Raw genomic sequence first — 21,837 nt, forward strand, 5'->3', positions numbered from 1 at the left:
CTGGAGGTTAGCAGGTTCTTGATGAGTATTTGCCAAGTGAATATACCTCTGCATCCCCAGGGCCTCAAGCTGGACCAGGCGCTAAATGAATACTGAATGAACGGATTTTGCAGTTGTCTCTTTTCCTACTACGGAGGGTGATTAAGGAGGCTAATAATAATAACTATTACATTAAATGCCCCAAATGATTAACAAGTCAGAAAAGAAAAGGATAATTTACTTACTAGTAAATTCATAAGGACAATCGGAACAAACATTGCGAAGGAAATAAATTGTATAAAGGACAGAACTGGATACGCCAATTCATTTTTCAAATACGGTTCTAGGAAAGCATCTCGGTAACTGACATCTCCTAGCATCATGCTGAAGGTCTGGATTATAGAAAGTAATGGAGAGCAGAAGGCATCCTGAGAAAAGACAGTAATGCAGACATGAAATGCAAAATACAAATAATGAAAAAAATATAATTATAAAAATTATATTTAATGCACTTTCAAAAAGTTAAGACCAGAGCTACTGAAATAGTGTTAGGAAATATGTAACGAGACTGGTGTTAAAGTCATCAAAAAGATCTTTCCTACACACATAACAAATCATCATGCATTATACATATACTTTTCTATAACAAACTTTTTGACAGTTTAAAGTCATTTGGTAAGACTGTAGCTTTTCTCATAATAAAAAGCATTCTTATGCTTCTATGTCAGGTGAAAGATAAAATAAAGAATTAAAGTGCTTTTGAATTATGTTATTAATTTTCTAGGTCATTAAAATTTAAGTATCAATATATATTTACAATAATCACAGCAACATAATCAACTACTAATGTGACTATCTCACCTGTACACTCAGGAGGACATAAAAACTGAGTCCAAAGGCCAGGAGAAGGAAAATAAATACAACTGTAGACCTCAACAAAGTTCTCATAATTACCTCCAACATAACAATGAAAATTCCACAATGTTCAAATCTAAGAAAATACATACATATTAAAATATTTACTTGCTCTTATGGTCAAACTGTATTTTACTCAGTGTCAATATTTATTAGGCATTAAATCAGGTACCAGGTTTCACAGATGAGATAACTGAGCCCAGTTATAGGAAAAAAGTAGACAGGAAGGAGTATTTGTGAATCCTACGACTTATTTTTAGTCTGTTCACTAAACTTTCTTCTGGTTAATGTTTATCTTAAACTATTTTACCACTTGACCACTGGACATTGCTCAACTGAAGTAGGAGAGAAAAATCTTAGCATCCCAATATCAAGGATAATTGTAGCCATTGCTTGATAAACATTAAAAGGATTAGAAGGATGGATTGTGTGTTGCACGAATTGGGATTGACTAAATGAACACATGTGCCTGAAGGCACCTATTGCATGCACACAACAGATGATTTCTACTGTCCCATCTTCACAATCTGCCTAAGTGTTCTCCTCTATCCCCCAGCAGCCTACAGTGTAACCAGCTTCCATAGATAATGGGTATGCCATCTTCCCATTAACTTTTGCTTTTCCTTCAGAAAAGATAATTCGTCCCTCCCAAAAGAGGGAGTCCCAAGATTTTAAATCTGAAAGGACTTCAGAGATTTTAGAAATTGGGTTCAGACAGACATCCAGTAATGCCAAGGTCACTGATAATGACAAAGCCAAGGGAGTGACAATGCCAAGGCCTGTCTTGAATTCCTAGATTTCCAGCTACAGCTCTTATTACCTGATGCTTCGCTTTCTTCTTTTATATAATGTGAATGATACCATTTACCTCCTGTTATTGTAAAGATTATGTAAAATAATATATCTAACTCAACATTTAGCAGTTGTGAAGGGTATGGGAGATTAGCCTATTTTTTCCCTTTCAGAATTAGATTCCATGCGCATTTTTTTTTCTTTTTTGTGGGGAGTGCCTGGTCCGGGAATCGAACACAGATCTCCCGCATAGAAGGCGGGCCTTCTACCACTGAATTATGTCACTTTTATTTCCTACATCTATCACTTAATTTTCTTTCATTTTGAAATAATCATTAATGTTTTAAAATTTAACTTGTGCACACAAAACATGTTTTAGCAGTATAAGAATGAAAATGTGTTTATGGTGTTAAACAAAATTTATATTACAAAACAAGACCATGTTAAGAAAAGCTCAAAAGTAGAAGTAAATATTTAATTAAAAACCAAATAAACAACATGCTAAGGGGTAGGACTAAAAAAATCTTAATAAATGTAGTTGCCTAAGTCCACATTTGAGATGTTCAGGTTTATTTTGCCACTTAAAAAAAAGCAGAGTGCCCTCCATTTTAAATGCATTTTTAAAATATTTGCACATTGTTTTTCTGCCGGCAAGTGCAACATAAACAAGTATATAAAAGAATACCAGCTAGATTCCAAACTGATAATTTAAAAATGCACCACCTGGTCTTCCTGTTACCTACACAAGAAAAAAATCATGCATTCTTTACCTTTCTATTGTCAGACCCTCCCTACTTCCCTTGCCCCTAAGTGAACTCACTTGAAACACAACTTCCTTCAGTTTAAGAGAAAGTGAAAACAGAAGTCTTCAGCACCTTGTGTTCTCTAAGAATAGGGAAATATAGACATAACGGAAGTACTGGAAGAGGAAAAAAATGGATAAGACCAATGATGTGCACTTCAGATTCTACTTACACAGATGCTTAAATAGAAGAGCTGATTTAGGGATTGGTCATTGTGAGAAAAAAAAAATAATAACATTCAAAATGTTCTCAAAGTTTGGCAGAGTCCTCCAAGCATAAAGATTAGAGATAATTTTGCAACCAAGATATCAGGATTTAAGGGATGATTCTGATTACTGAATCATTATACAGATATTCCTTTTTGCTTTGTGGCATATGGGAGTAGACAGAGGGAAATACCTGAAATCTTTGAATTGTAATCCAGCTGCCTTGATCTCTGATAATGGTGGTACAGCCCTTATCGTCTGCCCCTGTGATTGTGAAACCCTTGAGACTAACCTTCATCTGTACCCAGTTTTTCAACTTTAGAATCTTGTAATCACTAAAGATAGCCCCTAAGGTTTGTTAATGAAGGGTCTTGGGCCCACCCAGAACTAACCCATCTGAAGTCCTATCTTGATGACAGAGACTGGATCTAACCAGAGTGGGCCCACCTGACTTGCGCAGTAGATTAGACTTTAACCTATAAGTCACCTGTACCTCATTCCCCCGTTTTCTTTCATACATTCTATGACTAAACATGTAATTAACCTGTATATGCCCAATAATTACATCACCTCTAATTACATCATCTGGGACCCCTGTGTTCATTATCCTAAACCCTGCCCATCTTTTCTCTAAAGAAGCTACCTGAATTACTGTAGTTCAGGGAGACAGATTTTGGACCGCTACTGCTTTCCTATTACACGCCTAGTAATAAACTCTTTCTCTCTTTGAACCCCAGTATTTCAGGAATTGAGCACAAAGGGCAAAAGAATCCATGGCCTTTGTCAGGTGACAATTTATTCATACAGTTACTTTCTAGAACTTTACAAAATAAGAATGGTAGAGGTAGTGGAAAGGAAAATGAAGTTGGGGAAGAAAGGAGCACATTTCTGCTTCCTAAACCCTGACCTCCACCCCCAAATGCTAAGGTTCAATGAGTCCTTAGAGTCCAAAACAATCAAAAATATATTTTATGCAAATAAAGTACTTCACTGATTGAATACACCAAAACTGTACTGCTTCCTTTAACATTTCAAAGGTAGCATGTCATTCCAGGTTTCTCTAAAATCTCAATAACTCGTACACAGCTTTGCAAAGCTTGACATGCTCTCAAGTGTGGCAAAGATGACATTTAGAAGAGCATCTTGGTCGCAAAGGAGTAAGGATGTAATCAGCACAAAAGTCATTTGCTAGTTAAATTAAATGCTTAAAAAATCCAAAGGTCAACTATTTCGTTTTTCATATGTGAACTTCACTGAGAAAGGGATCTCCTCGTGATGTCTTGTTTTCTTAACTTCCCTGATGCTTTTTACAAATAAACCAATCCAAACTAGTTCTGCCTTACATAAAACTATTAAAATCTTCTATAAATTTTATCCATATCCTGAAAAATGCAAGGACATTTACTAAAATATCTGTGTAAAAATAATTTCTCTCCAAGAGCAGGTTAAGTTGCATGAAGAAACCAATTTCTAGAATAAAATTTTAGAAGGGATTTGTTTAAACAAACAAGGGAGATCTTATCTAAAATTTGTACACAGCTTTAAAATGTACTTAATATATTTAAATTTTAAACAAATACTGAGAATTGGTATAATAAAATGTGATTTGGTACACTTGTGGAATCTAAGGATTTACTATATAAGTTTCTCGTACACATAAATAAAATGTCATTGTATATTTCAAATACAATTACGCTTACTTCACATTATTTATTCAGAATGTCCTTCCCTTCAGTTATTCTTACAAACTGCAACCCTTTAAGAAGTTGTACCAAAATTAAAAATCATTAGATTTTGATAGTGACAAGTCAGGAAATTCAACTCCATGAAGAGTAAATGAATAAATCGGATATAAATGCTTAAGAAAACATTTACAAAACATAATTTCAAATTGCATGCTGTTCATTAAAAACATCTCTTTTGAACCTGAAAAGAATGCACAAGTAGGGTTTATATAATGTGAATGTCTTCTGTAATGCTAATATAACTGGAGTTACACAGATTCAAGACAGCACTACCCCTTGGACAGATAGTACTGAGAATGTGCCACATCCGTAACGCTGTCGATGGGAAGGGACAGTGTACCTGTATGTTAGATTTCCAGTTTTCTTATCCAGTGTCAGTTTATCTTTTTGTTAATAGGAAATGCAGCTTCTGCTTTCTGTGGCTTCCACACTAAAGAGAAGCTTTTGAAGTATATATGCATAAAATGGTCCATATACTTGTGTGTTGAGATTCACAATGTTGCATATTGAGATCCCAGCATTTCCAGCGTCTGCTGTATGACAGTAGGGTTTCCTGGTATGGGAGGCCTGGATTTTTGAGGGCTTGGAAGACAGAGTAGGCTTTTCATGTACTGGATTCATTTATCAATTAAGGACCAGATAGGATTGTCCTCCTGTTTGGTGCCTGAAAATTGACCTATAAGATTAGCTTGAACTTCAGCATTTAATGTGGATAAACCTCTCTTCATCAGGGTCTTAACCACCACACAAGTCTGAACACCAACAGAATTCAGGACTTCCTTCAAGTTAAATGTCTCTTTGTTCATGCCTACAGCTGAAATCCTTTTTAACCTGTTTACAAGCTCAGATAGGCTTCTATAATAGCACCCACCGTGTTGTTGGCAATTAGGGACAAGCAAGCAAGAATTTTCAAAGGATTTTTCTGTCAGTTCCTGAAGACATGTTCCATCTGTCATGAGTGTCTCTGATAATTCTTTTTTCTGTAATAGTTTCTAATAAATGTTATTTAACACCAATGTATGGCTCAAGCTTAGCTTGAAACTACTTTTGGCCCTTCCTAGATTCAACTCCAAAACCATCCTTTCCCTTAATAGGATATAAAAGATATCTCCACATTTTAAAGCAATTGGAAAAAGAATGCCAGTTACAAATTTATGCCACTTACAGTATATTTTCTGTTGATATTAAAAATGCCTAAAAGATGTAGAAATGATGCAAAGTGGTTTTACCTCTGCAGATACAGTAGGAAATTCATCCAAGAGAAGAACACAGCAATAGCTCCACACTGCCACTGCACATAAGCTGGTATACCAACAAACAAAGGCAACACAAAAATGATGCTGGTTGTGTAGATAATCCATTCAGCTGCATTGTTGAGATCCCCAAAATAATTCCCTTTCTGGGGTTGAAAAGAATGAAGAATTACCACATGTAGAGACCTGGCAGTGATAACAGTAGCCTGTAATAACCAGTAATAATACTTTTTCTGGCATTGCAGCTAGCTAAGAGAGAATCTATAGGGTCAAGGAGTAACTTCTGCCATTCTGGACTGACTTCACAGTCTCTAGGTACCAATCAGGGCTGTACATCTCTGGGCCTGGTGTCTTCTGTTGACCTGGCACTATGGAATTTTGATTCTTAAGGAAATCCAACAAGTTTCTCAGCTCTCCCTGGAGAGTTCAACTTCATTTTAAGGAAGCTACTAGAGGGCTGCAAGTTGGCTTGGTAATTCCTGGCACCTCTCTGCCTATACAAGAATCCTGTGTGGATTCCCGCATACACAGCTGAGCTAAAGCTGACCTATGGGTTTGACTGACTTATGAGAAGGTTTGAGACTTGGGCTGAGACTGAAAGAATGAAATCATAGTGGTGATGTTAAAAATTTCCTATATTGGACATCAAATTTCCTATAGACTAGACCATTTAAACATCAGTAAGAAAACATGGAGGTCAAATAACACAGAAATCATATAACTTTATAATGTAGACCATAATCTGTACTTATTTTAAGAAAATGATAATGTCAGGAGGGTTTAAATAGTATGCCCTTGAATGAAACAATACAGGCTAATTCTTATAATTGTGACAGTTTACTGAAAGCATAGATATGAAAGCACTTGAAATGTATATTAAGTGCACATGGTTATTATGAAAATTTTCTCTCTTTTTTTTTGCATGGGCAGGCACTGGGAATCAAACCCAGGTCTCCGGCATGGCAGGCAAGAACCCTGCCTGCTGAAACACCGTGGCCCGCCCCATCGACATTTTTAAATGTAAATATCCATGTGCTTATATAACAGAACATTTTCACAGAAAATAAGGTGTTATGAAAAAGGTAAATGTCATGAAATTATGTCCACAAAAAAATATACAAAAAAGAAATAGGAAAGAGTTTAAACAGTAACATTGGAAATTAGAGGGTTCATGGCACTTATCAACCAAAGCAAGGACTTTAAATGATATACATAATTCTTGATTCTGATATGAACTTGGTTCAACCAATTCAAAACGAGTATAAACAAAAAATATGCTATAAAAGTTCCCAAATTTTATTATAACTTGATATTTTTTCTAAGGAGGAAAAGCATCTCTATTAGGAAATAAATTCAAGGAAAGAGAAATGGAGTCTTAAGCTGAGTAAGTCCTTTATAAATATTTATATTCAAAATTATTAAATCAAAACATAATTTTGTTTGTAAAATATAAAGTAGGAGAAAACATTAAAAATCATTCATAATGAACATCTGTAGCCAGACAGACCTAATAATTAACCAATAAAAATATAATATCTCTGCTGCTGATATCAAATAGGCACCAACAAGTATAGAGACCTAACCTAAAATAATGTGATTTTTATGTTCTGAAACTATTATGCTTGGTTGCTTGGTATTTCCAGTCTACAAATTTCCTGTTTACAAAGCAAACTGTATGATTTGGTCATGATATAAGATTATTTCAAATAATAGTTCAGAAATTATGTTCTATATATTTAAAATATTTGCAGCTTTAGAGATATAAAATGTGCTGAGTACCTGTTGGAAAATTTGGGCCACTTCTTTGCAATATCCAAATATACTTGATAAAAGAACTAAAATCATATAGACTTTTGTAGGATATGATATCTGAAACAAAAAAAATGGATAAGACAAGTCATTACTAGGGATATAAAATAAGACCACATTTTAACTTTATAATTTCCACTATTAAAGATTTACTCTTCGGCTTTGTTTCTTTCCATTTTTCATTACTTTCCAATTTTGATTTAAAGAGAAAATTACTGTGGTGTCAATATAGGGATGACATACACCCATTTTACAAGGTCCTCATTAAGAGATGTTCAAAATTGACAATTTAATTCCAAAGGAGCATGAATCTGTAGACCTATTTTAAAATTTAAACTTCAGCATTCAAATAGCATCTCACACATGTCAATTCCTTTCCAATTAGTTTATAAACTCATTTAATGACCTATACATTTATATTCTCTTGTATTCCACAATGGATTTTAGGAGAAATTTGGTACATTGTACTCATAGGCTCCTAATAATAATCAAAGTCCTGGTATTTCAGATTTCTTATGAATTTAGTATTCCTAATAAAGAAAACATTTCTGATAATCCTTCATTCTGAAAACTGAAGTACGAAAACCAATGGACAATACCTTGGTTTCTAATATTACTGGATGATTACTAGTTTCATTGAAGATTGAGCCGAAAGGCACTCCTGGTGTTAGAGTGATAACAAGAAAGGTCAGAGGTATGAGACCAAGACAGTAAACTCCGAGGTTCAGAAGGTGGGCTCTAAACCCATAGGCCAGCCTGCAGAGAAAATCAGCAAGCCACAATTGAGACATTTCAGCCGAAAATATTTAGTTAAGGTACCTGTAAAAAAAGTAATTATAATCTCTCTTAAAAATCTGTTTGTTAGATTCACTGAACTTAAGTTGAGAACCAAGAATATCTTCTAATTCAACTCTTCCATTTTCAAAAAAGGAATCTCAATTGCAGAACAAATTGTACTTGCTCAGAGTGTCGCCAATTAATCAAAAAGCCAAGACTTTATAAGCCGAGTGTCCTCCCTACAACTTCCCTCACATTTGATTGTCCTCTAATCAGCAGGGTTTGGGAAGGCTTCTTTGTGTCTTCTATAATGACCTACTCCCAAAATATTTCATTTAATATCAAAGATAAATACAATACCAGCATTTTCAATATGAAAATTGCCCTTGATACTTCTTTTTCAAAGTATATGATATTAAAATAACAATATCTAAAGCATTAACATACCATTAAAACATAATTGCTTAGAAAAATTTTAATAGGCTTAATAGAAACATAATTATAAAAGATATATCTACCATTTCATCAGTAAATATTCTTTACAAACAGGATGGTTGAGAAGCTCTGTGCGGTTATGCTGTACCATTGTCTGAAAAAGAAGGAAAGAGCAATAAAAATACAATCATATTAACATACTGAGTATAAAGTAAGCTTTTTGGTTTTGGTTATTTATTTACTTATTTTTTGGCATGGGCAGGCTCTGGGAATTGAACCTGGGTCTCCAGCTTGGCAGGTGAGAATTCTTCCCACTGAGCCACTGGTTTTTGGTTTTACAACTTTATTTTGATATTATAAAAGCAACATGCTTATTTTGGAAAATTTCAAAAATTAAAAATTATATGTCAAGAATATATTTTTAAAACATAGCTAGAGATAACCATTTTATATAGGTGCACTTATTTAGTCAGCTTGTCTCTTTTGATCTCTGATTAGTTAAGATATCATAAGCTTTTTAATCTTATACAGGGTTACAATTTTTTCATCAAGCACACTTTTTAATGCAGCCTAATATTCCATTGTATGAATAAAGCAGTTTATTTACATTTTCCTCTATTGACGGACACTTACCTTACTTCGCATTTTACACCCAGCAACAGTGCATGTATAATGGTCTGCTTAGCCCTTGGGGAGTTCTTTTAATCTAAGTAGTATCTTTCATTTCTAGAAAATTCTCAGCCATTATCTCTAATTTTTCCTCTCTCTATCCCATCTTTTTTGAACAACCTTTGGATAGAAGTTGGAGTTTCTAATTTAGCCTCTGTATATGGAATTTGATCTGTTTGTACTTTCCAAAATTATTCTACCAAACAAATCCTAGGGTTTTGGACTGAACACCCATCTACATTTGGAACAATCTTCTATTAAGACTGTGGTCAGCAGCACATAGATCAGTATGTGTATTTGTAAGAATCCTTAGTATTCATACAAATTTCCTGGGTGGCTTATTTAAAATTAGATTCCCATGATCCAGCTCCAGAAACTGTAAGTCGCCAGGTCTAGGATATACCTCAGGAATCTTCACGTGAACGCTCTCACACAATAATTCTGATGCAGGTGGCCAGATATCCCAAGTTAAGAAATATTTTTGTCACACTAGCAGCTCAATCTTTTTAGGTTCCTTGTTATTCTTCTCCATTTATTTTCACTCCAACCATTTGAAAAGTGAATTGGCATGTGTATATACAAGCTCTGGGGGAAATGAAGAGCCCTGTAGCAAATATTCATCATCTACTGGGTGCCCACGAGAACCCCTATAAAGCTACATAATCTTTAGCTATCCACAGTGGAGAAAAACTGACCACACCTAACTCTTGTTTTTAAGGCTTTATCTAAACTTCTATGCAAACTGAGAAAAAAACTTTTTTTTCATTTAAAATTAAATTTGTGCCACGGGGTCAGAGATACAAGTGCAGTTGCTACAATCATGTGGCAATATTTTTATGTAAGATGCTTGTCCAGGTAATCCTGAAAACTGTGTGTCACTTCGATTTAGGTTATCAAAATTTAAATGAAAATTTAAAAATTATCATAGAAATCTTGTGGCTCCCTCCTCAAGAATATGTCTGTGGAAGGAGCTAAATTTGAGAAATTCTGTCCTAAATGATTCTCCATTATTCTTTTTTCTTTTTCCTCTCTTTGAATATTTAAGAATCCCTTACCATATAATTTAATTTTGTATTCTAGAATTGCAAGATTAGTTTTCATTTCCTCTTGTATTCTCTAGTATGATTAATTTATTATCTAATAAAGAAGTCTGAGATGATGAAAAAAATTAAATTTGTAGTTTTTCAAGCTCAAGTGAAAAATCTGGAGAAAAATTATTTCTGAGGGTAATTCACTTAATTAAAATGTGACTAATGTTAAAAAGCACTCTACTAAAGACAAATACAAATATTTGTTTCCCACTTTGTTTCTGTTAATAACAATTAAGGATGAAAATCCTATTATTACGTTTCTGAAATTTTGTAAATATACTTTAAAAATCAATGACAAATGGGGAATAGCTACCACATTAAACATTTCTTAAGTACTCCTATTTGGTCCCTGCAGACTTTCAGACTTCTGTGCACAATGATTCCACACACCAGACAGACAGAACCCCCCTCAGCTCAATTACAACCAAGCTGAGGCTTGCTATGTTATTAAGCACTCTACAATTATATATTGATATGATGCCCCAGTACAGCGTTTTTATTCCAGAGAGCCCATTTCATATAAATTATACTGAGCCTATTTTTATACACAGTCTATTTCTTTTAGATTTTATAAAGATTTTATTTTCTCCTATTCTCATTCATTATGCTGGTGGAAACGATGAACACATTTTTCTTTCTGGTCAGAGTCTTGCCTATTCTTTAAATTACATTTTTTAAAAAAAACATACACATGCAAAAATTCTAAGTAAAACTTCTAAATTATTTGACCATGGATTCTCAACAATAATAAAAACTAAAATATATATTCCAGCAGAGCTAAAATATTTAGCATAAAGCGAATGTGAGGGACAGATGCTAAATTGCCAGCCTTGCGGACATAAAATCTACACAAGTCTGCATCCTTTGGACTCCGAAGTGCTCACTCAGCCTTCTGGATTTCACTTTTGGTGACAGGTGATAGCATGCCTATACCAAGGGCTTGCATGTAGAGTAATGAATTAAAACTCCTTACTGGCCCAGAACAGTATTTTCCAGAGAAACTTTCTGCAATGATGGAAATGTCCTATGCCTGTGCTGCCCAATATGAGAACCATTGGCCTCAGGGGCTGTTAAACTCTTGAAATGTGGCTAGTGCTACTGAAGAACTGAATTTTTAATTTTACTTATTCTAATTTATTGTAATTTAAACAGCCACAGGTTGTTAGTGGTGACCTTATCTGACAGAAGAGGTCTATCTAGACCAAATCTAGACCAAAATTTACAAAACTAACCTTCATGTATGTTAGGTTTTGTGTACATAAACCTTTCATTTGTTGCCAATATTTACACAAGTCTGGGCTCCCCTTTGCACATGGCAACAATCTGTTGAAATGGAATGACTGCTATCTTTTTAGACCAGGGGCCCATGTCATTTATCTGTTATCTCTTTCCTCTGCAGTAATTTGAGCTTGAGATCCCTCCAGATGGAAGTGAATCATTTGCATGGCTTTCATTGCCTCATTGGCTAGAGATCTGAGAGCACTCTTTAGAAAGAAGCAGTTTTAGAGCCAGTCTCTTGAGAAGTTCTGGTCCACACTGTTTTCAGAGCCTGCTTCAGATTGAGTTCATGTCTCCAGAATCATCTGTAAGGTCAAAATTTATCTTGGAGCCCAATGGCTGGCTGAGCTTGGAAGCCATGGCTATAAAATGTCACCCCCTACATTTGAAAAGGAGTGAAGTGATCAAGAGCATGGGACTTTAAGGGATCAAATTACAACATGTGTAAAAACTGATTACTTCCTTTACCAAAAATAACGAGTTGGACCACATGGCAGACATAGACATAGAACGATAAAACCAGAACTCTCTCTAAATGCCATCCATTTTCTATCATATTATGGGACAATGGTACCAAAACATTACAGAATTCACATTAAAACTACCTGAATAATGAGAACACTGAACTTACATTGAGTATTGAAAGAGGTTCATATGTAACATCCTGTGGAACTGTTCCTTTTCTGGTGAAATCTAATGGACATTGGAGATATCTGAAATTATACTCAATCTGTAGAAGATATGAATGAATTTTTAAAAAATTACAGTTAGTACAGGATAAACCCCCAAAGTAATTCCTGATAAATCAAAATTAAACAGACTACAATTTTGTTGAAAATTAAGTGATTCAAATAGTTGAGCCATTTCATCAGGAGAAAAATAAACTAAGTTATTGCATATTAGTTTCAATAAATAAATATCCTGAGAAACTGTTATTCTATTGGCTTATAACTCATCTTCATGGGAAAAAATGATGAATTCTCAAGAGATCACTTAGATCTTTTAGAACTTCATTCTTCAGACAAATCTACCTAAGAAGATAGAAAGACTAGAAACAAAGTTAAAGAATGCTGTTAGAAATCTTAATATACTGGGAGCAAACTGAGACTCCAGGTGAAAATTTCTCTCATGAGCATACAATATTAAAATAATAGGACAAATGAAGTCAATAATTGTCATCTTTTGAAATTGCAGAACTAATTATTTGTAATATTCCTCAAAAAATTATTATAAAACAAACTTCAAAGGATTATGATAAAGTAAACTCACATGGTAGTCGTGGCATGACTTGTCTTCTGTGGAGTACATCATGCAGAAATCTAAGAGTACCTTTAAGAAACAGAAATTAGTTCATGGGCAGTTGGCTGGATATGAGATAGTATTTTATCCAACTTGTAAAATAAAACACAAAATGTTCCCCTTCCTTTGCTACTTTCACCTTAAGGATAAGTTATGATCCAAGTAATTTAGAGACGAAGTTTAAAATACAAAGCGTATTCAAAAAACAGCATGGACTTCAGAACAAAATTGTAGTTACTAAAATTTGGGTAAGAGATATTACATTATTTTCACCTAAGATTTGCTATCTTTCTGGGCTTCTAGAGAAGATAACGATTATAAAGGATTCCTTTCTTCAGAATCTTACAGTGACAACTGATTGACCCTCGCTGAGACTTTTCCACCAGCAGGGGGTGTTTCCATGGTGCAGCTCCAGCTTCTGCACTGCTGTGTTTGCACCTCACTTGCTGAGCAGCATTGATCAAGGATGTGTCCAGAGGGGAGTGGGGAGTGGGCAAGTTACTGGCAGATAGATGTCACAAGGAGAAATAACCAGAGGTCCACTAGATGCTTAACTCAGGAAGGGAACTATTATGGAGTCATTAAATCCATTCCTAAGGTATGTGGGTCCCTGGGAAAATATTCGTGGTGTTCCTGGCTACATAAACAATTTGAGTCACCTACATTTGTGTGTCAGCACCATTCTGGTGGTGTAAACATTCACGATCCTGAGAAATAAACACCAACCAGCCACGTCACCCTTCAAGGACCAGGAATAGAGGTCCCCGAGCTCCTGGGCCCTCAGTTCTCTGTCCCTCCTCCCCCACAGGATGCAGGAGTAGAAGGGGAAAAACAGGGACCTGTCCCCCATCAGGAAGGCTCTGCTGCCATGGCTTGTCCCAGGCAGCAAAGACACTTAGAAAATTTCAAGGAAGGCTCTGTTGGTGGCTGGGTCTACTGTACAGTCAGTGGGTGGGTCATTGTAAGCATCATTATGACTTAAAGGTCCATCATGAAAAATAAAGACTACACTAGTTGGGAGTGCTTTGCAAGACAGAACCAGAGAAGCAGGTCTGGTGGCTATGGTTTGAGAACTCCGTAACAGTCAGCATAGGCAAAATAAATGATGGGCACAGGCAAAATAAAGGAGGTTTTGCAAAAGCAACCCAACAAATTCTTTGTAGAAATGATATATAAGTAATTCGAATTTGTGATGTGAGCCTAAACTACTCCTAAATAGAGATACTTTTAGGTACCCCTATTTTATTGAAAAATTTATCACAGTAGTAAAATAATGCAAGTCATTAGAGGAAACTAACTAGAAAATACATAGTAGGATAAAAAAAGAAAAGAAAATTCAGTCCATAAACCCACAACTGAGATGACTCTTACTAACATTTTGGTAATTTCTTCATGTCTTCTCTGTTTTGTATTTGTGAATAATTCTATTTTTTTTACCATTATAAATAATGCTGCAGGGAATATCATTGTATATAAGTCTATCTGGGTGAACACAGGCCCAATTGCAAGAGCTTCTGATTTTTACAGGAAGCCAGATATCTGGTTCCTTCAAGGAAGTCTCTGGTTTTGAATGTAGTAACTAATACAAATTTAAAAAAACGACAACAAACCTGCCAAAACAAAACACCTTTAGAGAATTGATTCAGCCAACAACCACCAGTTTGTAATCCTTATTCTAGACATAAATTGTTTGAATAAAAATCTTTCCCCATATTTTCATATATTCCAATTTACAAATAAAAAGATTTTTTAAATCAAGTAGTTCCTGAGTAAATATTTTTTGGTTAATTTCCATTATAGCCAATGGAAGGCTAGATTTTACTTAAAGATGGGAATTACTATGTAGACTGTGATTACAACAATAAATTCTTACATTATATAATATGCCAGGCATATATCCAGAAGCTGTTTAGTTTGAAGAACTTACTTTCATGCACTCAGGGAGGTATTCAACCATTTCTATAACTGGACACCTATTGGTTTGAGAATAATGACTGAAAACCTTAAAACAGTCTTCCCATCTGTAATAAATAAATAAACAAACAAACAAATACAATCTTAATCATTCCATTCTGCACAATGGCCAACCAACCACATGAAACTCAAGATTATATCTTCAGGAGAAACCTGAATTTCAGTTTACTCATGGCATGTTGTGTTCATCCACTGGTTCCAAGCAAGAGCAATCCATTAATGGGATCTTTGCTTATTTATGGAAATTAGGAATGAGGGCAAATTCTGGGATGGCTGTTACAATCATTTTTCCTTTTCCTTAATTGACTTCCAAAGAAGGAAGCCTTGTGATCTCATTTTCCTCCTGCAGTCATGAAATGGTATGCAGAGCTGACCACGGCGAGCAGAGATCTCCATAACTACACCCGTGCATCAGCAGCATGATACAGGGCACCTGACACTTAATATGTAATCATTGTATAGATCACACATTTGATTAAATGAAAAAACAGTGTGTCCCCCAATAATAAATACGAGCTCTTCTTAGAAAATTGCCATGCTTGCCCCTTCCTGTCACCCCTATCCAGTTGGACAAGATAAGAAGGTGCCCTCGAAATCAAAGAGAGGTTAAATCTGCAACAGGAAGCAACATCCTGACTATGTGATAGGAGACCGGTTCTAAAACAACCAGACATTAATTTTAATTTTCCATTAATCTTATTAGTGATCGCTATCTAGAATATCGCATTATCAAAAGAAAACTTCCAGTTGCACACTCGCATGGACTGATGTTTCAAAGTAATGATCAAGAAGGACTTCTGGAGTCTGCTCACACCCAAAATTCACAGGCTCTTTCTGGCTTGAACGTGAGGTTGTTCAGCGTTGTGTCTATATTAGGTGATGTTCGACCCTTGGGTATATGTATCTGTGATGCTATAAAAAAGTGTTTATGTACCAGAAGTAGACAAACTACCCTCCAGCTCCACCATTAAAGCTCCTTAGAGTATGGTTTAAAAACCCACAACCACCAAAGATTACATGTTAAAGGAAATTCCATTAGATGGCCCTGATGACAACATGGATTTACCTTGGAAAATATTTCACCATTATCCAGTTTGGGGGTTTCTGTTGGCAAGATAGGATTAGGCAAGTTCTGGCAGGAAAGAGTCTACTGAGCAATGACCATCCTGCCAGAACCCTTTGAGTATCACAAAAGCACTAGCAAGGCAGCCCTGTGCTCCGGGGATTTAGAAAGGGACACTGAAGGGCAGGGAAATTAAGCAATCTGTCTGTGGTCACCCAAAAAGTTCATTAAAAGATTGATGTAGGGCGGGCCGCGGTGGCTCAGCGGGCAAGAGTGCTTGCCTGCCATGCCGGAGGACCCCGGTTCGATTCCCGGCCCCAGCCCATGTAAAAAACAAACAAACAAACAAAATATAATAAAACAAGAAAATGTTTAAAGATGTTTCCCTTCCTTCCTTCCATCCTTCCTTCCTTCCTTCCATCCTTCCTTCCTTCTCTGTCTTTCCTTCCTTTCCTCCCTCTCTCTTAAAAAAAAAAAAAAAAAAAAAAAAAAAAAAAGATTGATGTAAACAAATGACATGATACATGGCTGAAAATTATTCCTTTCCTCTTTCTTGTTTGCCCACAGGTTGTGAATCATTTCTCACATGAGAGGGTACTACATGACAATTGGACAGTTAAGAAAGTGCACCTTTTGTTCCTGATGGTTGTCAGAACCACTTCCTTCCTTTTATTGTGAATTGCAACGTGCAAAAAGGAGGCCAGCTGCTTGTTTAGGAGTATGTCAGCATTGTAGCTCAGAAGAAGTGCGACGGCTTTGGCGTGACCTTCCCTTGCAGCAAAGTGAAGCGCGGTGTTCTTTTGGAAAAAACAGGAAACAAAATACAGTGGCAATGACTAATCACTATTTGGATCTTTTGCTGCCTTGTTTCATTGTTGAACTGCTTAAAAGAGATTATGTATAAAACTAACACCAAAATATATAAAAATTACATATTTTCGATTAAACCTACACAATCAAGGTTCAAAATGATGAGCATATGGTTTAAAACATGGCGGTGGGGAGCTTCGGGGGGGTGCAAGGAGGGCAGTCTGCGTGTGTTTGTTAATATCAAGTGTTTGGTTTTATTTTGCTTTGCTTTTGCAGTGGCATGATTTTGCTAGGACAAAGGATAAGCTTCCATGGTGGGGATGCTGAGAGAATACTCCCACCAGATGTATCGTCCAGTAGAGCCGTGGTTTCCCGATTTTAAGTTTCACAGGCAAATAAAATTTTTTTAAAAATTGGAGCTTGTTTGAAGACTGCCAATTTTTAGTCTTGCCAAATAACATTAAAAAAATAAGTAGCCTCACTAGAAGTAAAAACCTAAAATTGTGGAATTGTAACCCATCCCAAACTCTGAAATCTGTTTTACAACTAATTGTTGTGATGTGCTTTGAAATTTACTGATTTTTCACAAAAAAGAAAACAAAGTCTGTTGCGATGATTAAAAACAAAAAAATTTCTTCTAGCCCTCCAGTGTTCTGGAGCAGCTAGAAGGAAAAATCTGAGATGATGGTATGATAGCCCATGACAAACTCTGGGATCTGTTCTGTAACTACTTGTTGAAGTGTGCTTTGAAAATCATGGCTTTTTTTTTCTTTTTTTGCTTTTTATATATATTATACAATAAAAAAAAGTTTGAAAAAAAACCAGCTGCAATCTTCTACTTCCATCATTTCATGAAAGGAAGCATATTTCAGTAATCCCGCTCTCTTAAAAACAAGAGGAAGGTAATACTAGCGGATGAAGGACATATCCTTCTAATCAAATACATTTAGTTTTATTATTCTTAGTTCACCAGGGAGTGGTGTAAACTTTATCATCGATCCCTACAGGTCTGTGGACCCTGCGAGACTTTGCAACACACACCCAACCTTTGGTCTTCTGACTCTTTCCCTTTTTCTTGTTCTCCTCTCCAAAAATCTGGGGGTTAAGAACCAAACAGAAGGTCAGGAATGGGGCAAGGAAGGGGAGATGATTAAGAGGAAGGCTCCCTTGCAGTTCTGAAGGCGCCTTTTAAGTCGAGACTTTAGGCAGGTGTGAGGAACAGTACATACCCCTTCTTCATCAAGCTGATCTGTGCACTTCAAATTGGTATCAAGAATGACCTTCATTGTCTGTGTGTAGCCGCCCAAGGAGGCGTGGTGCAAAGCAGTCCAGCCATTGTGGTCACTGTTAAAGAGTCACGAAAAGATGGGTGCATAGAGTTTACAGATGAAATGTGGGAAGGCATCCCCCATGGCTTATCATGTGGGAGGTGGGTCTGATAACAACAACAAAAAATGTGTAATTGCAATCTAGCAACGAAATATTTACTACTCATTTATAACTGAACTAATTTCAACTCCATTGTCTCAAATGGTCTACCTGAAATGTGACTCACACATTTTTAAATGTAGTGGATTACATGTTTTTTCAAAGCTGTAATGTACTTACAAGCACTACTTTAAATCTCATTTTATTCTTTCACTTAGCGTACCAGAATTTTTCTCACAATGGTATTTTTCGTAATGGCCAATAGTTACTGCAAATAATAATAATAATTTATAGCATAAAACATTTAGAGTCACAGATACAACAAGTTCAGGTCTGAAGAGATCTTTCATCTTGTACTCTCAAATATGCTTACTCAGATCCTTTGAAAAATGTTTGTCCTTTCTCACAGCAATTCAGAGGTAAATACAATGAGGCTTGTCTTATTGGTAATATTTTTCCAAATCAGGCATAGAAAAATGCAATTTAATTTCAGTGCTAGTGAGTAGTTATTTTAGGGAACAAGAGCCATCTTGCTGTTTCAAGAATGATGTAATTAAGCATCATATCTTTAGCCTGGGTCCACCCTGCGGCCCTTTGCTGGTCTGCTTCCTGGTGCTGCCTGGTAAGCAGAACCCAACTGGGCAAGCAGTCATTGCTCAGGGGCACCACTGCTTTACTGGCTTTGGTTCCCTGAAAGAGAATGTGTTTCTGAACATCAGCCTGATGAGTTCTTCACTCTAATCTTGGCAAATTGAGAAGATTCATCATACCTCTATTGTTTTTTTCCAGTTTTTTTTTAAAGTGGTCATTTAATTATACTTACATATTTTAATTTGGCTTCACACCTTCTGTTAGATTTCTTCTTAACTATAACAAAGTTCAACAATTTTTAATGTCTCCTGTTACATCTTAAAGGAGTTTTGTATGTCCATCATTTACCAGATGTAATAAAAAGTAGTATCTTTGAACTTGTATGCTTTTGCATTTATATGTTTATATATATATATATACACACACACACACACACACACACATGCATACACAAAAGAAGGTCTTGTATCTGCATAAAAAGATGGCAGTATGAAGTGAAAAATGAAGACCTGTATTTCAAAATCTGAGAACTACTCTGCATAAAGCCACTTGCATTGTGGCTTTGAACAACATCCTCAACTCTACATACCTTGATATCTTCATTTATCAATTGGGACTAATATAACTGTGTTTTCAATATATGAGAATTCACATATGCTTTAAGAGTTAAATAAGATAAATGTGCTTAGTGAGCTATAATGTTAAGCATCATACTTAAAAATAACAGGCAAATTAAAAAGAAAACGTAAATGTTCCAATCCTATATCCTCACCTGAGAAATAATGCGCCCTTTTTCAGGAGAAGTTGAACTACTTTTTCATGTCCATTTTTTGCTGCCAAGTGGAGAGGAGTCATTCCATGAAGGTCACCTTCATTCAAAAGCCTTGTGTCTGTTATGTCTTGTAGGAGCCTCTGACAGGTATTGATACGCCCATAACTTGAAAAAAATTAGGTTTCGTATTTTCAAAGCAAATATTAAACAGAAATCAGACATGTTCTTATATCGCATAGACTTACCTGGCTGCAAAATGCAGGGGTGATTTCTTATCTTTGCTTTTGGAATGAATGGACACATTAAAGTGAAGTAGGTTATTTACAGAGACAGGCACCCCCTGTCTACATGCATAATGTAGAGGAGTACACCCATCATTGTCTTCATCCATGACCAGCTCTTTAATATGTTGCATCTACAGGAAAAATGAATAGTTTACATACAAATATGCTATTATGCTAATCTTGAGGGTTTTTTCAAATTATACTATAGGATAGCATTTTCTAACTAAGTCAGTATGTGTTCCTTGAGGGTGAAAATGCAAATAATCTAGAGGATGCTAGAACAAAGCATGGATAATGCTGCATATTCTATTTTCCCTATAAAGTATTTTACCATATTAACATTTGAAAGGCTCTGAGAATTCCTACAATTAGGAAATGTACTTAACGTTTTTAACCCAGCATTTTCCAAAGGTATTTGACGTTGGACCCCCTTTTGTTCTTCTCTTTTCCCAAAATAATATTGTAAGAGCTTTACACGTGTTTTGTTAGGTGAAAGAGATGGGATATAAAAATTAAGTTACTTTTTTTGTTGTTGTTTTTTTGTATAAAATGTATGAATGCATATATATTCGTAATTCTTTATAGGAGGGATTGGCAACATTAAAATCTATTTACTATAGGGGTGTAGCCTGGGCATGAAGGCTTGGAGTTGAGCTTGGATCTCCTGGGAGGTGGGCAGGCATTCTGCCATTGGAGTACCTGTGCACCCTGGCCTAGCTTCTAACAGACCCTTAAGTTGAACTGTATCCCTTACACAAGATTGGACCTGGATTTGGTGGAGAATTACCAAAAAGTGCAAAATGAAACATTCAACAAAAACCAAGTAAATAGAAAACTTTAGAAGAGTGAAGGAAGCCAACTTGCAGAATAACATATCAAGATAATCAAATGCCTCCAAATACAATAGAAAATCACAAAGCACATGAAGAGCCAAGCAGAAATGGCCCAGCCAAATGATCAAATCAGAATTCCAGAGGGAACACAGAATATGGAACAACTACTCAAGGATATTTATAAGGAAATAAAGGCTATCAGGAAGATATCCTTAGAAGAGCATTAAGAAGAATTCAGGAGATTAAATAGAAAAATGGCAGGGCTCACAGAAATGAAAGACATAGTAGACCAAATTAAAAATATACTGGAGACACATGATAGCAGATTTAAAGAAGCAGAAGGAAGAATGAATGAGCTAGAAGATAGAGTAATTGAACTAGAGTGCACAAAAGAACAAATGGCAAGAACGATGGGAAAAAAATGCAACTGGATCGTAAGGAAATGATGGACATCAAGAAGCACACAAATATAAGAATCATTGGTATCCTAGAAGGAAAAGGAAAGAGTCAAAAGAGTTGGGAAAGTTAATTGAGAATATAATTAGACAAAATTTCCCAACCCTTAAAAAGACATGAATATGTAAGTCATTAGAATATGTAAGCAGGAGAAAAGCAATTTACCATGTACAAGGGAAAACACATAAGACTTCAGAATACTCAACAGGCACCATGGAAGCAAGAAGTCAGTGGTATGATATAGTTAAGATCCTGAATGAGAAAGGCTTTCAACCAAGAATTCTTTATCCAGCCAAATTATCCTTCAAAATTGAGGGAGAGATTAAAATCTTCAAAGACAAAGAAAGATTGTGTGAACTAGTCAACAAGAGACCTGCCCTACAAGAAATACTAAAGGGAGCCAGTCAACTGACAAAAAAAGATGGGAGAGGGAGGCCTGGAGGAGGGCAGGGATTTGAAGAATATGAGTAAGGTAATTTAAAGGAAAAGAGAGAGAGAAGGAAAAATAACATATAGATCTGACAAATAAAAACTAAAGGACAAGATGGTAGAGCCAAGAACTGCTTTTACAGTAA

At 35.7% G+C, this 21,837-nt stretch overlaps 1 protein-coding gene across 1 annotated transcript in view; it reads right to left on the reverse strand.

Annotated features, from left to right (window-relative positions):
• The window catches only part of TRPA1 (transient receptor potential cation channel subfamily A member 1), a 75,507-nt gene that overhangs the window by 18,319 nt on the left and 35,351 nt on the right, over nt 1-21,837 (reverse strand). The window contains exons 13-25 of the mRNA XM_077163211.1: nt 19,935-20,104; nt 19,690-19,854; nt 18,128-18,242; nt 16,719-16,885; nt 14,979-15,072; nt 13,022-13,081; nt 12,384-12,482; nt 8,798-8,868; nt 8,102-8,258; nt 7,473-7,562; nt 5,670-5,839; nt 841-970; nt 225-407 (exon numbers count right to left, since the gene is read on the reverse strand). Coding sequence (XP_077019326.1) covers nt 225-407; nt 841-970; nt 5,670-5,839; nt 7,473-7,562; nt 8,102-8,258; nt 8,798-8,868; nt 12,384-12,482; nt 13,022-13,081; nt 14,979-15,072; nt 16,719-16,885; nt 18,128-18,242; nt 19,690-19,854; nt 19,935-20,104 — 1,671 coding nt within the window. The remainder of the gene's footprint in view (nt 1-224; nt 408-840; nt 971-5,669; nt 5,840-7,472; nt 7,563-8,101; nt 8,259-8,797; nt 8,869-12,383; nt 12,483-13,021; nt 13,082-14,978; nt 15,073-16,718; nt 16,886-18,127; nt 18,243-19,689; nt 19,855-19,934; nt 20,105-21,837) is intronic.

This window comes from Tamandua tetradactyla, chromosome 6 (assembly GCF_023851605.1).
Source record: "Tamandua tetradactyla isolate mTamTet1 chromosome 6, mTamTet1.pri, whole genome shotgun sequence".
In the NCBI taxonomy this organism is placed as follows: Eukaryota; Metazoa; Chordata; class Mammalia; order Pilosa; family Myrmecophagidae; genus Tamandua; species Tamandua tetradactyla.